We start from the raw sequence: 14,707 nt of genomic DNA, 5'->3' as shown, positions 1-14,707 counted from the left end.
CTCTGGAGATTGAACTAGATGATTACGAAGTCCCTTCTAGCCTCAATATGCTATGATTTTATTACCCCATAGCTCCCAAATCTATATCTGTGGCCCTAATTTCTAGTCCTATACTTCAAATTGCCTGCTACTTACACTTTGACGTCAGTAAATTATGAAACCAAACTCATCTTCCTTCCACCAATACTGATTCTCTCCACTACTTCTTCGTTTCTACTAAGATCGCTATTCTCAAAACCTCAGATTCGCCTTTAATTCCTGCTATTCCCCCATATCTCACCTATCACCAACTCCCAGTCATTCTTCTTTTGAATCCATTGTTTCCTTTTCCTTTCCACATCTACCTGCCTAATCCAGGCCCATATTACTTCACGCCTGAAAAATAAGGCAACATTTCCCTAAATTTTCCTTCCTCATCCTAGTTTTTCTCCTTTTCAATCCATTCTTGTTTAGCCTTCCGAAAGTCCTGCTTCCTAAAATGTCACCAAACTCCTAAGCCCTATGCTAGATAATGAGGGTACAACGAGATTTTAAGATACTCTCCTAACCTCCCGGGAGCTAACCTAGTCGGAGATATACACGTAAGATAAAAACTTGGTAAAAGTAGCCAGTGCAATCCTTCATTTGGAAGTATTAAGTAGCTTACATACTATTCACAGGGATAGAAACTAAGCTCTTTAGCCTGGCTTCATAATCTGGTCCTAACATACCTCCTATTACTTCCCAACCCATATCCTCTAATGCAGACAGACCGATCTAGTCTTATTACCCCCAGGAATATATTTTCTGCTTTCCTGCTTAAGCTATTCCTTACTACAAGAATAACCTTACTTCTTTACTTACTTATATTCCATCCATCCCAACTGAAGAGTGCTCACAAACTTGTCCTTACCCTTCCCAATTTGAGTCAGAAACTTAACACTTCTCTGTATTGCAAACTTTCCCTCAAATAGTGCTTGGGATTTAATTCCTGCCTTGGTATAGGACATATAAAAGATCTTAGTACTGGGTCAAGAGCCGGCTCAGTACCAACATTCTTTCTGGTGACAGCATGCATTTTACCCAGGTTTCTTATCCCCACTATCCAAACTGTCTTTCTGTAACCCACGCTTACCAGGCTTTCAAAATAAGTCTGATGCTTCAAGCCTTGCTTTAGTGCCTGGCTAATGACCTAACGACCCAGAAGGAAAAATATTTCTGTAGCATAGGCATCTGCCCCTCAAGCACCTGCACCCTAAATTTCAGCTTTCTCTGCAGGGAAGAGAAGAAGGAGAGAAAGATGGATAAAGTATTATTTTACCGAGTTTTCCTAAGTCTGTACTACCCTATTCTCATCTACTTCCCACCTCAAATTCTCCCACTCCTGAATACTCAAGCTGCTGCTAGAACCAAGCTCTGCCTGTTTTCAACACTGGCTCCTGGATTTGGTCCACTCCCATATACAATACTCCCAACCTTGCCTCAAACTTTGTTCAGCTACAGCTCCTCAGCCTACATCTATACCATGTGATGGAAGCCTCTCAAATAAGCGATCTCTTCTTCCTATGGTACTTATAAATTTAAAATTTTTGTATCGTCTTACTTTCTAAATATCATTCCAGAGATCTAGCACAATGTCTATTACATTGTTGTCTAACAGAATTTACTATGACCATGTTTTATATCTATGCTATGCAATACAGTAGCCATTAGTCACGTAGCTATTGAGCACTTGATATGTGGCTGGTAACTGAGGGACTGAATTTCAAATTATATTCAATTTTAGTTCATTTAAGTTTAAATAGCCATTTGTGGCTAGTGGCTACCATACTGGACAGCCCAGCCTCAGAACTCTGTAAATAGCCAATAAATATTTAATTGATATTAGCATTCCTTCAAGAGGTAATAGGAAGGTGATAAAACTTCTTTCCCCACAAAAGTTCCCATCTAGGAATTCTAGGTTAACAAAGGGAATTAGGACCACACAAAATCTGAAGGACTGAGATGTTAGTAGTGATTTAAAACCACAGTGGCAAATAAAAGGAGTGTGAACTTTAGTAGTGGCCAACATTTTAAAATAACATCAAATGAGAGAAAAACACACCTTTATGCCTTCCTTAGGATCCTCCCGTATATTTATTTGAGGGGCTTTCTCACGAGATGGGCACAGAAGATCCAAGATTTCTTCATTGTAAATCTGGTATTGTTGAAAACAAAGTGGTAAAAACAAGATGTTAACAGTGGTAATTGAGGAGTGGTGGGACCACAGGTAATTTTTAAAATTCTTTATGACTTTCTGTATTAAAAAAATTTTTTGCAACAAACATACTATTTTTATAATTAAGAAAAGGATTTTAACACTACATGTAACCATTTGATACTCATAGGAATAAATTCACATATTACTTGTAACAAAATTGAGACTGCTCTCTTGAGAGAGTGTTTCTCAGGAATAGCAGACACGATGAAAGCTACATGGGTGCCCAAATTCAGTTCTTTGATGGTGTCATGACAACATCACCTTCACCAATTTTGTTAAAATGTAAGCAATGGGTCCTTAGTGGAGGGTGGAAGTGGGAAGCAAAAGGGAGAGGTAGCAACCAATATTTCAACAACAACCAGAACTTTAAGTACTAAAACAGTGTTTGCACATAGTAAGCACCACATTTGTTTGCTATTATTGCTGTTGCTACTATTTAATATAGCAGGTTCCTAAGTTATTTTTACATTTGGTCACCTTGGCCACAACTGGGTTAATCAAGAGTTTCAAGAAGGTTAGTCTTAATGATGTTTAACTCCCCATCTTCCACCTCTATACCTCCTATACCAACTAACATATTGAGATTCAACTTCAGGATGAAGTATTCACATACTATTTATAATTGCATGTTTAAATTATATACATTTAATTATTGCTCCTTAAAGATAAGACATCTTATCACTGCTATGGAATCAACCAGCTAGTTTCCCAGAAGCCATAAGTTCCCTAACTATGTGTTTCTGGTGTCATGAGGTTAGATATAACTGGTCAGTCTACTTGTATACTGATATATAATTGAATGAAAATACCCACAAAGGCAGGGACTTCTATCTGTTTTGTTCACTGATATATCCCAAATACCTAGAACAGGGCCTGTAACATGTAGGTACTCAATAAATATCTGTTGAATAAACACTCTGTCATCACTTACACAGCTCAATACTTCACCCAATTTTTATAACATTCTTCATGGAGTAGCAACATTATCACTCAAGCCTCGAAACACTAAAGGGATATCAAATATTTTTCTACAGACTCTACAGGGAATCAATAATAGAGGCCAAACTGGAATTAAAGGATTCCTATTATCTTTTTATATGGGAATGCCAACTCCTCTAACAATCGGATTAAACAGACTATTCTGAAAACAGGGAAAGAACTGGGTGGGAGCCAGATCCAACTGAGCCAGTGAGTTTTCTCTATCAATTTATTAAAATGCAATTTACTAAAAATGCAATTTATTCATTTGAGTCATGCCAGGAAAAAACGTGATTTGTATTTATTTTTCTACCCAAAGATAAATTTGAATTCAGAATAATTAAAGATAAATCATTTACCTCCAAGTACGATACTTTCAGAGTAAATTCGAAGTCACTCTTTTTATCAATTTCTTGGAAGAGCAGCTGTATTACTCTAGGAATGACCCCAACTGTTGGTTCATTTTCTTGCTCTGCAGTATATGCACCTCCCATCGAATAGGTTTTTCCAGAGCCAGTTTGCCCATAGGCCAGGACGGTTGCATTGTATCCTGACAAAATAGAAGTCACATGTGCGGTGATGCTCAAATATTTTCAACCAATCAGTACACTCTACTTCCTTCAGCAATTACTTGTAACAAAATTGAGACTGCTCTCTAAACACAAGGGTCTCTTAGGAATGTCAGACACAAAGAAAAGTTATATGAGTGCCATGACTTTGCACTACTCCAAATAAGCAAAGAAGAAAAATATCAAACCTGAATGTGTGCCTCTCTTGATAGCCCTTAAAAGCTAGGAAGTAAAACACTTAAAGATATGACTGAGATAATGAAGGTGGCCAAGTCACTGTCTAAAAGCCATTCAGAGTTTTATAATTCTACTTTCTCTCTACTTGGAACAATTCTAAATTAGGGCAATTAAATGAAAGTTTTAGAAGCTGCAAATAGAAGGGATTCCAACCTGTATTTCTTCGATTAACAGAGTCTTCATTTGAAAAGGCAACAAAGTTGCTTTTTACAGTCAAAGAAAGCATCCCTCCCTATATGAATTCTCAGACTGTATTTGGACCGTATTATCAGGCTCCTCATAGAAATGTCATCATTTAAGTATGATTCAATGTGATATATGTCCTTTGCTTTTTTTTCTTTTTGAAAGAACTTATTCACCTAAATGAAGACCTTGATGTTCTGGAAGATCTTAAGATGTTAAATTGAGATTTTCACTGTAATAGATTGCTAATATCACCTGGCATGACTCTGGGACAAGAGAATAATATTCCATAATCTTCTGTAATACCACAGATATGTATATATAGTAATAAGTGGGGAAACCAAGTTTCAGTACTTTTTACAAAAACTCAGGGTGCTGTTGACCTGACTGAAAAATACTGGCTTTATCTCTGCAAATGAGAGCAATGTTAACAAAACACATAGATATTGGAATCACTTTCTACTTTATACTGCCTCTAAAGACTATAATTCTCATAGTTTCCCAAGTTAAGAATACTAAAGTAGAACTATAGTGTTCTTACTAAGCTGTGAAAGGTACATTCTGAGGAAGATAACAAGATAATGAAGGGTCTGGATACCATATTTTTTTTTAGGAATGGCTAAAGGAAAGGAGGGATGGTTAATTAGAAGAGACTTAGAATCAAATAATGGTCCTCCAAATATGTAAATAGGAAAAAGATTAACTTTAGAGTGGAAAAGTCTGGCAGACATCACCTTAATCAAATGATCAAAATGAACATCAATAGTAATGAAACAAATCAAAATTGTGTGCTGCCTGATAGAATTCAATGAGAAGAATACAGCATCACTTCTGTGATATTCCTGCTAAAGATATATTGATACAACCTGAATCTAATCATAAACTTCAGACAAAACAAAATTGAAAAACAGTTTACAAAATAACTGGCCTGTGATCTTCAAAAGTGGCATGATCATGAAAGTCAAAAGAAGACTGAAGGAGTTTTATAATAAAGGAGACTATAGAAGTAGTACAACTAAACGTAACATACGATTTTGAACTAGATCCTTTTGCAACAAAGGACATTATTGGAACAACTGGTGAAACTTGAATGAGGTCTGAGGACCAGATGGTAGTGAGGTAGCAATGCTAATTTCATGATTTTGATGGTCGTATTGTAGTTACATAGGACAGTAGGACAGAAGTTCTTGTTTGTAGCAAATATACACTGAAGTATTCGGGGGCCATCAGGTCAACAACTCAAGTCAAATGGCTCAGGAAAAAAAAGGTCTTTATGCTGTTCTCGCAACATTTCTGTAAGTTTGAGATTACTGCTTTAATAATTTAAAAATTTGAAACAAAGTATTCAATGTGTCCTGAGCCATGACATCATTTTAAGAAGTGAAAAAAAAATGTGAATAGCTGTTGCTTGGAAGAAGGCTTCTGTTTGTCTAGAGGGATGAACTAACATCATTGGGCAGAAATTATGGGGAAGCAAATTTCATCTCAATATAATCTAAAACAATTAGAGTTGTCCAAAACCAATCAACAGGACTACCCTATGAGCCAGTGATATCCCTGTCAAAGAAAAAAATTTTAACCAGATGCTGGAAGTTCACTTAGAGATATTGCTAGAAAGTATTTTTCTTTGGATGGAAAGTTAGACTAGATGATGTACAAATATCCCTTTCAACTTTAAGGGACTAGTATGCCATGGTTCTCCTTCTTTTAAATAGCCCTCTGCTTTGAATCCTGAATAACCACTGTACTAGAATAACAACTAGACACCTCTCAGGCACTGCTCCCTTCTTCAGAACTTTGCCATAGTCTTCAATAACACTAAAGCCTTAGCTTCTGTAATCAAGATTATTAACTGGCCAGGGTATTCGGGGGCTTTAGGAAATCTCAAAGGTTTTAACTTTTAAAATACTTTTTCTTAAAGATAGGAGCAAAAAGTTTAACATTTCTAATGTATTTAAAAGTATGAGGACTTCCTTCGTGGTCCACTGGCTAAGACTCCATGCTCCCAATGCAGGGGGCCCTGGTTCGATCCCTGGTCAGGGAACTAGATCCCACATGCTGCAGCTAAGAGTTCGCATGCTGCAACGAAGATCCTGCACGCAGCAATGAAAATCCCGTGTGCTGCAACTAAGACCTGACGCAGCCAAATAAATAAATAAATTTAAAATTCACAAAAGAAAAAACACAAGTGATAAATGTCAATAAAATATAAAAAGATTTTTTAAAAAGTATGTATGTAGTCATCTATTTCCACTCCTACCCCTGGACTTTGAACTCTTCCAGGGCCCAGAAGCTAAGTTATTTATCTCTGAATCCCTCAACAGGCTTTGCAGTGCCTGGGCCTCAAGTAGATCCTCATCAGCACCCATCAAACAGCTTAGAATCTAATGAGGTTCCAGGACGAACAAACAGAAACATATACAAGTCAAAGATGAGCAGAACCATAGAAAGCAAATATAGTATAAAACTAGTTTCAAGGGTACAAGTGATATTGGGTTAGTTCTTAGGCTGTGGGCTTTTTGAAGGCAGGACTCATGCTTCATCCATTCCTGTATTGGCAGCACGCAATCACAGTGCCTAACACAGTGTATGCTCAAGAACCGTTTGAAGAATCAAACAGCCTCACCTTTAAATACACCTTTTATGAGTGGTGCTACTGCTGTATTGAATACTTCCTCCTGTTCAGTAGAAGGGTCAAACACAAAATCGTAGGTAAAGGATTTGTCAGTACCAACCACCACCTAGAGAAGGCAAGGGACAAGGAGTAAGAAAAAAAATGAAAGGCCAGACCACGCCCCTCACTGCCATTTGGCCCCAGCTCTTCAGAGGCAGGCCCAGGACTCGCTACGCACCTGAGGTTCCTCGGGTACGAAGGAAAGGCACATCTGGCAGCCCTCATTAATCTCTTTGGGGACCAGAGGGCGACATCGCAGTGCCACTCTTACAGGAATGCCCTTCACCTCTTCCTTCATGATCCTACCTCGGCACCGTCTCTGCGGAGGCGGGTGGGGTGGGGAAAGATGATCGCTGATTAAGTTTGGTAGGTTGGCAGGGGTGGGAAGGCGTTCTTCCTCAGTTCCGGCCTTCCTCGGAGGGTGTGGTGGGTTAGGGAAGTCAGCGGTAGCTTACGGTGGCAGCCTCCCGCTCCCAGCGGGATCGCTGCCTCGGGAAAGTCACTGTCCCTCAGACTTTGCCACGACAGGGCTGCCAGTCAGCCGACCCTCTAAAGAGAGCGAAGTGGCGTCTGAAATGAAAAGGAGAAGCCCAGCGGAGACGACAACAAAGAACCAAAGCCCCAGGGTACCAGGAAAGGCAGATCCTGAGCTAAGGTGTGCCCCCTTAACTCACCAAACTACACGTCCCTTCCCCAGTCTCCCGCCGTCCTGTCCCAACCGCAGCTTTAACCGCCAAGTTTCAAACCTCTCTCGGAGGCGCCAGCCAATTGGAGCGCAGACAGACTGTGCGTGGAGCACGCACGCGGCGCGCGCAGGAAGACGCGTTGGGGAGGAGGAGGGCCTGCGCGCCGCACCCTGACCCCGCCCCTTTTCCTCAACTGAGCATCCGCTTCCGGGTCCCAGGCTGAATTGATGGTGAGAGGAGTACGGGGCGCCTTAGGCCTGCCGGCGGGAGAGGTGGCACGAAGATTTTTACAGCGCCGTGGGCGCAGGACTCAGGCACGATGCGGGACGGGTATCTGGAAGGTGTCTGGTGGTAAAGGAAGGGCCGATCTGGGGACCCCCACCATTACTGATCCAATTAGGGAATGTGGGGTGGTACCTTGCCCCGAGTCCCTGTGGGTAGTTGGAGTCAGCACTCCCTTGAATTTCCAAAGAAGTCAGATCTTTTTAGACGCGTTCCTGATTTCCTCTTCTCTAGAATGAAGACGGTACATCTATTTTGCAGGATTGTTGTGAGAAAAGAGATCATTTCTATAGTGTACCTAACAGGTTGCTTGGAGTCCAGATATTCAGCCAAGTTGATAGTTTTCTTCCTTCTCTCCCAAAATGTTTATCACCTTCCTAGAAGTGGGCCGGGCCTAGAGACTGACAGCCTTGGAATGGGTTGGGGTTGTTTTCTGAAACTCGCTGGGCTGCTATCCCTTTTGAACCATTTTCGTCAGCTTTGATTCACCCTTCCATTTCAGGGCCTTGCTGGAGATGGACAGCCGGATTCCTTATGATGATTACCCGGTGGTTTTCCTGCCTGCCTATGAGAATCCCCCAGCATGGATTCCTCCTCATGAGGTGGGAACCATCTGTACAAGGGATTTTTTTCCCCATAGGCAAGGGATGATATATGAAAGGTAGGATGGCAGGGTTAGAAAGCTCAATGGAGAGTGAATCTTAGCCAGAAGTTAGATTCTGAGCAACTGGGCCCATTGGGAACTGCTTATGGAATCCTCCTGCCAGAGTCCACTTACACCAGAGAATTCTGGAAATTCAGAGCCCTGATTTCCATTTTGTCGAGGTAAAGAAGTGGGGAGCTACTGGGTGGCTAGCATTTCCCCACTGCTATCTGTCTACCTATTTGGACAGTGTTATCTGTTCTACTTAAACTAAGTCCATGACTTCACCTTCTCCTGGCTTCAGGGTGATGCAGTCGTGTCCTAGATGAAGGTAGTAAGACTGGTAGTAATATTTCTGGGGTTGCTGTGTCTTGCAGAGGGTATACCACCCAGACTACAACAATGAGTTGACCCAGTTTCTGCCCCGTATCATCACACTGAAGAAGCCCCCTGGAGCTCAGGTGAGCTTATGGAACAGTTGCCTCTTATTCCAGGCGAGATTTGTCTGTACCAGGCCCTGAAGTTGGCCACGGTTGGGGGGATGGATTGGGAAGCAGGTAAGGAGGTAAAGAAACTTACTCTTATGGGCAGAAAAGCTGAGATGCCACTTCCACAACTTCTGACTTCTCTCTAAGGAACACAAGGCAAGCTATCATACAGTGATGCTACTAGATGTTCTTGTGTTTGTGGTCTGTATTGAGCCCCCATTCTGTGCTCTTGTCTTACAGTTGGGATTTAACATCCGAGGAGGAAAGGCCTCCCAGCTAGGCATCTTCATCTCCAAGGTGAGTGTGCCTGGTAGGCAATATGGATAGCTACTTCCCTTTGTTAAGTTATCAGGTTGCAGAACCCTGATGTCCCAAGGCTTGGGGAGAGGGATGATTTAGTAGACTCATAGAAGGGACATAGTGGGGTTACCCTTGCCCACTTAAAACTTCCCACCTGGCAAGCCACCGTTTCCCTGCATTGTCTCTCACACACACACAACCGATAGTACCTTACATTTGAATAGCACTTAATTCACTTACATTCTTTGAAATTATCCCACCTTGATCATGTATATTCTCTCCTTACCAACAGGTGATTCCGGACTCTGATGCACATCGAGCAGGACTTCAGGAAGGGGACCAAGTCCTAGCTGTGAATGATGTGGATTTCCAAGATATTGAGCACAGCAAGGTGAGCACAGCACCCTGGGCTGTGGTGAGGCAAGAAGCCATCCCAGGTAGGACACAGTGGATAAGATTAGCCTGATGTGTAACTTGATAAGAAAGAATTTCTCCTTGGTAAGAGGGAAGCAGCTCTTAGTGACCCAGAAGGTTGGAATGGCAAACTACATTCCTTCTGTTATGATTCTGTCCTGGGTTGTATCTCTTCATTTGTACAAGCTGCTGTGTTCCTTCCAGGCTGTTGAGATCCTGAAGACAGCTCGAGAAATCAGCATGCGTGTCCGCTTCTTTCCCTATAGTAAGTGCCGCTCTCTTTTTTGCTTACCTGGCGGGGCCTTCGGTAGGAACTCTTTAAATACCAATTACTGGAGGCCCCACAAGTTGGAGATGGGGAGTTGGGAGCTCAGGCTGGAAAATAACCTGCTCTTTTCCTCCTTCTTTCCCCCAGATTATCACCGCCAGAAAGAGAGGACTGTGCACTAGAGAGTTGCAACCCACAGCCCTCCACATGGAATCTTCTAGGACGAGCTAGCTAGGCCTCAGGGAAGCCACTTGGGAAACTCTACCCTCAGCCCCACCCTGGCAGAGTGGAGTAGGGAGGATGGGGAGACAGCGAGGCCCTGTCCTGAGCCAGCTGGCCAACTGCATTATCCCACCTGTACTGCACTTTGAGTTCCCTAGTTTTCTAGGTGGGCTTCACCTAGAAGGATGATGATGTCTAGGTATCGCTTAGCCTGTGGAGAACCCTGCTAGAGAAGGCAACTGACATTTATTGAATACCATGTGCGAGGCAATTCCACATATGTCATGTCATTTTCATTAACGTCTACAAATCTTGGGGGCCTCCCACCTAATCTGCCTGGCCATCTCATCTCATCCTTATGCTACCAGTCATACACTTTGGAGACTCCAGTGGAACCCCATTTTCCCCCACTCCCTCCTTCTATCTTCTCTCTTCAAAAAAGTAAAACACAATGCTGAGGAAATGTTGCTTGATACTGATTTGGATGATACTGATTGGGTGTTAAATGCCTTCGAGATAAAAATAGAAGCTCTTCCAAAGAGAAGAGCCACTAGAAGCAGCAGAGCAACACTATATGTACTTCACAATTATCTCTCTCAGAACATTAGGGAGACCCAGGAAGCTTATCTACAGTATAACTGAGGAATGGTATAGGGTGAGGGGGTACTGGAGGAAACAGTGCCCCTTCCCCCATGAGCTGTGGCCATTTCTCTGCAGGGGGCAGTATTAATATAGTTCTGTCTTCTCTTTTCCCAGATTCTTTCATCGGGAACATAAACTAAGGGAGAGGCTTGGATGCATTTCTTTTCAGGGACAGCAGTAAGAAATTGCTTCCCAATTTTCACCTGGTTCGTTGAGTAGTACTGACTGCTGATTTCCCCCTTGTCTTCACCCCAGCCCCCAAATAACCTTCTGCTATGTTCTTAGCAATCCATTGTTAGAGATTCCAGGCCACGCCTTATGCCATTTCCATTGGCATGTTCACAATACCCGTTCAGAATAGAAAGTTGTCTAATGAGGTATGGGGCGAAGTTGTACCCCATAATGAAAGTCCCGAATTTGCCTTGAAAGAATCCTGGGAAGCTTCAATATATATTTTGAGGCCCTTGCCCCCATTGAGTGATTCTATTGATCTGAGGTGGAGCCTGGATGTCTGAATTTTTATTTTTCTTTTTTTATTATTTTGTACTTAAAGATCTTTTTATTCAAAGTCACAATACAATTATGTACATCAACTATACCTCGATTTAAAAAATCACAATACAATTAGGAGGCTGCCCCTCTGCACTTTCAGTGCCACTTCTACTCATGTTGCCACAGTTAACCCACTTTGCCACTCTACTCTCTTCTCTCCAAATTTTGCACAAACCAACCAATTTACTAACTCTGCGTAGCAGTAATCACCCAGGGTTTCCATGCTTCTTTTTTGTTTTTGATGGATTTTAAAATAAGGGGAATAAGTCTTCAAATATGGGAAACAGTTCTAAATAGTAGTAACATATCTCTTTGAGGAAGTTCTGGTTCTTCCTATAAATCCCACCCCAGCTCTGCTATGGTACCTCTTCTAGAGGCTCGCTGCTATTGTCAGGTGGCAACATCCTAGTGAGCAGAGCTGGAGGTACAATCAATCTAGCTGTCTCCGTGTTTCCTGGGAAATCACCCCATATAGAATTTATGCTCCTGTTTGCTCTGCTGCCCCCCAGTGGCCATCTGAGTAAGAAGCTAGAGGCTGAGATACTTGCACAAAGGCATATTGGCTGAGTCTACTGAATGTTGAGGTCCAAGACTCTCCCAACTGTCTGTGGTTAAAAGGTTTTAAAACAACTCATCAAAGAAGTGTGGTAAACAGGGTAAAAAGTCCCAGCCAGGTGCCATGGGCCTAAGAGGCAAAAATCCTGCCCTAAATTGGTTCTTTGAGGTATTTAGAATGGTTCTGTGTTGGGGCACCAGCATGATGCAACTGCATTGTGGAGGTGTAGGCAGAGCATGGACAAGGTGCAAACAATAAGAGGCTGAGGTGAAAGGACCAGTCATTTATTGAGGGTGAGATAAGAAAACAGTGGAGAAGGAACTGTATCAATCTTTGAGGTATCCCAGCTGCTGTAGAACTGCATCCCCTATAGATGTGTTTTAGCAGTCAGAGACGGCCAGGTGGAATTTCTGGACTCTGTCAGAACTTTCCACCCTGTAACTGTGAGAAGTGGTCAAGAGAAAGTGATAGCATTTTCAGGGGTTCCGTTTTAACTCCTAAGCCTAGGAATTGAACAAGAGCTTAGTAAGTGGCCAAGTATTTAAACCATAAACATGAGGTTGGGGGAGAAGGACTGGTACTGGGAAGCCCAAATGCAGTAAGTTGATCATGTTAGGCAGAGAGATAACCTAAGCTATCAACAGGAACAATGGTTTTTGATGCCTGACTCATTGGAGGGTTCCAGTTGGATTTCAGCACTGAAGTGTGTGGTAAGGAAGGAAGGTAATAAAGTGGCTAGGGTCAAATCTCAACTCCCAGGGGCATCTTCTAGGACATACAGAAAAGGAATTTTTATCTTATGATCCCTTTCACCTAAAGGCAAACCAGGGAGCTGCTTTGGGCTGAAGTTAGTCCCATTTTCCCTTCAGTATCAGTCAGGCAGAAAAATTGGCCTGGCCATCAACTCAGCAAAGGAAGTTTGCCTTCTCTGCTTGTACCCTCCCTACCCCAGCAAAGCTGGGAGAAAGGATACTCTCGTCTTCCTTCAGTGGAGAGGAATTACCTCTGGAAGTGAGGGCAGAAGCCATGCTATGGAATAGCCCTGTGTGTGTGTGTGTGTGTGTGTGTGTGTGTGTGTGTGTGTGTGCAAAAGAAAGAGAAAAGTTCAGGTTTAGAGATATGATTCCAGGCCTTTGCACTGCATGATGGGGAGATGAACCTTACCCCCACCCCCACGATAGGACAAGCCAAGGTTATCCAAAAGAATAAGCAGTGGTGAATTTGGCACTGTTCTCAATAAACATCACATTGAGGTCTCTGGATTTTTCTTCTGCCTCCTCGGTAGAGACTTGTCTGGACAAATGAGAAATGATACAAGGGACCAGATAGTGGTAAGACCCCCTTCTGACCCAGAGTTAGTGGATAGGGATAGATCCTTCTGAGGCGTAAAGATGCATCCCTAGGACCAGGAGCCCTCGAAGCCCTGAACCCATGACCTTTCTGATCCCTGACACAGGTAACTCCTCCCAAGTAAATAGAGCACAGTAGACCCTCCCCATTGGGATTGAGCTCCAGGTATGCCAGAAGCAGTTGCAGTTATACCTTTCCTTTTGTTGTTCAGATCAATCTTGTTACCCACCAACATGATGATGATATACTCTGCCCATACATCTTCTACCCACTTATCTGTTTCCTTGAAAAAGTTGATGTCTACAGGACAATGTGTTGCAGAGAGTTGAAACATTTAGTAGAGATTTGGAGAAAATAACATACCTGTCTTTCTCCTAGTCTTTTTTTTTTATGCTCTAATGCTTGTATTTTTTAACCCTCTCTGCTAGTCTTACCAACCTCTCTATTGCTTCCCTCAATCCCCTTTTCAAGTAAAACATGGCATAACTCCCACTTGTGATGTCATAGACAACCACAGCAATAGTTGAATCATGAATGTTGCTAGAATTAGGCTGCAAAAGTTCTCCTGGCCAGCTGCATTCCATAGCTGCAGCTGAACCTGCATAAAACAAATGTTTAGAAAGAAGGTGGAGAAAGATAGAAAAGAAACTAGCTTTTTAAAGGCTAGAACTTAATAAAGGCATAAAAAGAGTCAAGGAAATTGGGTTCCTGAAAAGTGGCTGCTATGGCCACAAACCAAGTGCCTACCATCCTAGGACAGGTCCGATCTCAATACACTATTCTGATTAAGGAAGACCCTACAGAGCAGCAGATTTAAGGATTCAAGGCTACTTGGACTTTGTTACAGCTGGAGATTAGATGAGGGCAGACAGAATAAGAAAGAGCACAGGATTTGGTAGTTGGGGGAGGTTTCACATTTTATTTCTCCTTTATCCACAGGTAATGTGGGGTGGTACCGGATTAGTGGCATGAGAGTGAACACTCACTATTCAGTCCTCCAAGTACATGATCTTAGAAAGTCAATTCCAAAGGTCTCCTGCAAACCCCTCCTCTACCCCCAATACCAGGCAGTGTTAGACCCGGAAGTGGAGAATAGCTCTTGAAAAGTGTCCTGGCTCAGCTTTTCAACGCTTACAATAGATAACTTTGAGGAGAAGAATCCCTGGGTAAGTTGACCAAAGAAGGGGGCAAAATGTACTGTGTGATGCCTTGGCGGTGGGCTCACCCAGCAGGCGCCTTCGAAGCTGTTGTACATAAAGTGGGTGATGATAAGTAGGTCAAGTGTCACCCTAGGCGAGGAGGAAGTTGATTCCCCAGAGAACCCCCCGTTCCATTCCATACCATCACACTTTCCTGTTCCCAAAGCCCAACCCAGACCCCCGCTGCTCTGACCCCCAAGGATTGCAGTGTTTGGATTTGCGCAG

General features: G+C 42.6%; 2 protein-coding genes across 2 annotated transcripts in view; one reads left to right on the top strand and one right to left on the bottom strand.

The window, feature by feature from the left end:
* KIF4A (kinesin family member 4A) overlaps positions 1 to 7,190 on the bottom strand; it is a gene marked incomplete at its 3' end in the record, with an annotated part of 126,465 nt that extends 119,275 nt beyond the window's left edge. The window contains exons 1-4 of the mRNA XM_082864820.1: positions 7,059 to 7,190; positions 6,833 to 6,947; positions 3,577 to 3,767; positions 2,084 to 2,176 (exon numbers count right to left, since the gene is read on the bottom strand). Coding sequence (XP_082720946.1) covers positions 2,084 to 2,176; positions 3,577 to 3,767; positions 6,833 to 6,947; positions 7,059 to 7,178 — 519 coding nt within the window. The 5' untranslated portion in view covers positions 7,179 to 7,190. The remainder of the gene's footprint in view (positions 1 to 2,083; positions 2,177 to 3,576; positions 3,768 to 6,832; positions 6,948 to 7,058) is intronic.
* Positions 7,191 to 7,785: 595 nt separating this feature from the next.
* Positions 7,786 to 10,637, top strand: PDZD11 (PDZ domain containing 11). Its single transcript, XM_082864949.1, has 7 exons — positions 7,786 to 7,880; positions 8,351 to 8,450; positions 8,869 to 8,952; positions 9,220 to 9,276; positions 9,572 to 9,670; positions 9,898 to 9,958; positions 10,109 to 10,637. Exons 2-7 carry the CDS (start codon positions 8,364 to 8,366, stop codon positions 10,141 to 10,143), a joined length of 423 nt encoding a protein of 140 aa, XP_082721075.1. The 5' UTR covers positions 7,786 to 7,880; positions 8,351 to 8,363; the 3' UTR covers positions 10,144 to 10,637.
* The last annotated feature ends 4,070 nt before the right edge of the window (positions 10,638 to 14,707 follow it).

Source organism: Leucopleurus acutus (genome assembly GCF_964270905.1).
Source record: "Leucopleurus acutus genome assembly, chromosome: X".
In the NCBI taxonomy this organism is placed as follows: domain Eukaryota; kingdom Metazoa; phylum Chordata; class Mammalia; order Artiodactyla; family Delphinidae; genus Leucopleurus; species Leucopleurus acutus.
The sequence above is the reverse complement of the archived record's forward strand: the minus strand, read 5'-3'. Positions and strand labels throughout refer to the sequence as shown.

Excerpts from the sequence above, each read along its gene's own strand:
- PDZD11 (XM_082864949.1), top strand. The coding sequence starts at position 8,364 with ATGGACAGCCGGATTCCTTATGATGATTACCCGGTGGTTTTCCTGCCT. Across the intron at positions 8,953-9,219 it reads AGAAGCCCCCTGGAGCTCAG|TTGGGATTTAACATCCGAGG; the intron begins GTGAGCTTATGG and ends CTTGTCTTACAG. Across the intron at positions 9,277-9,571 it reads TAGGCATCTTCATCTCCAAG|GTGATTCCGGACTCTGATGC; the intron begins GTGAGTGTGCCT and ends CCTTACCAACAG.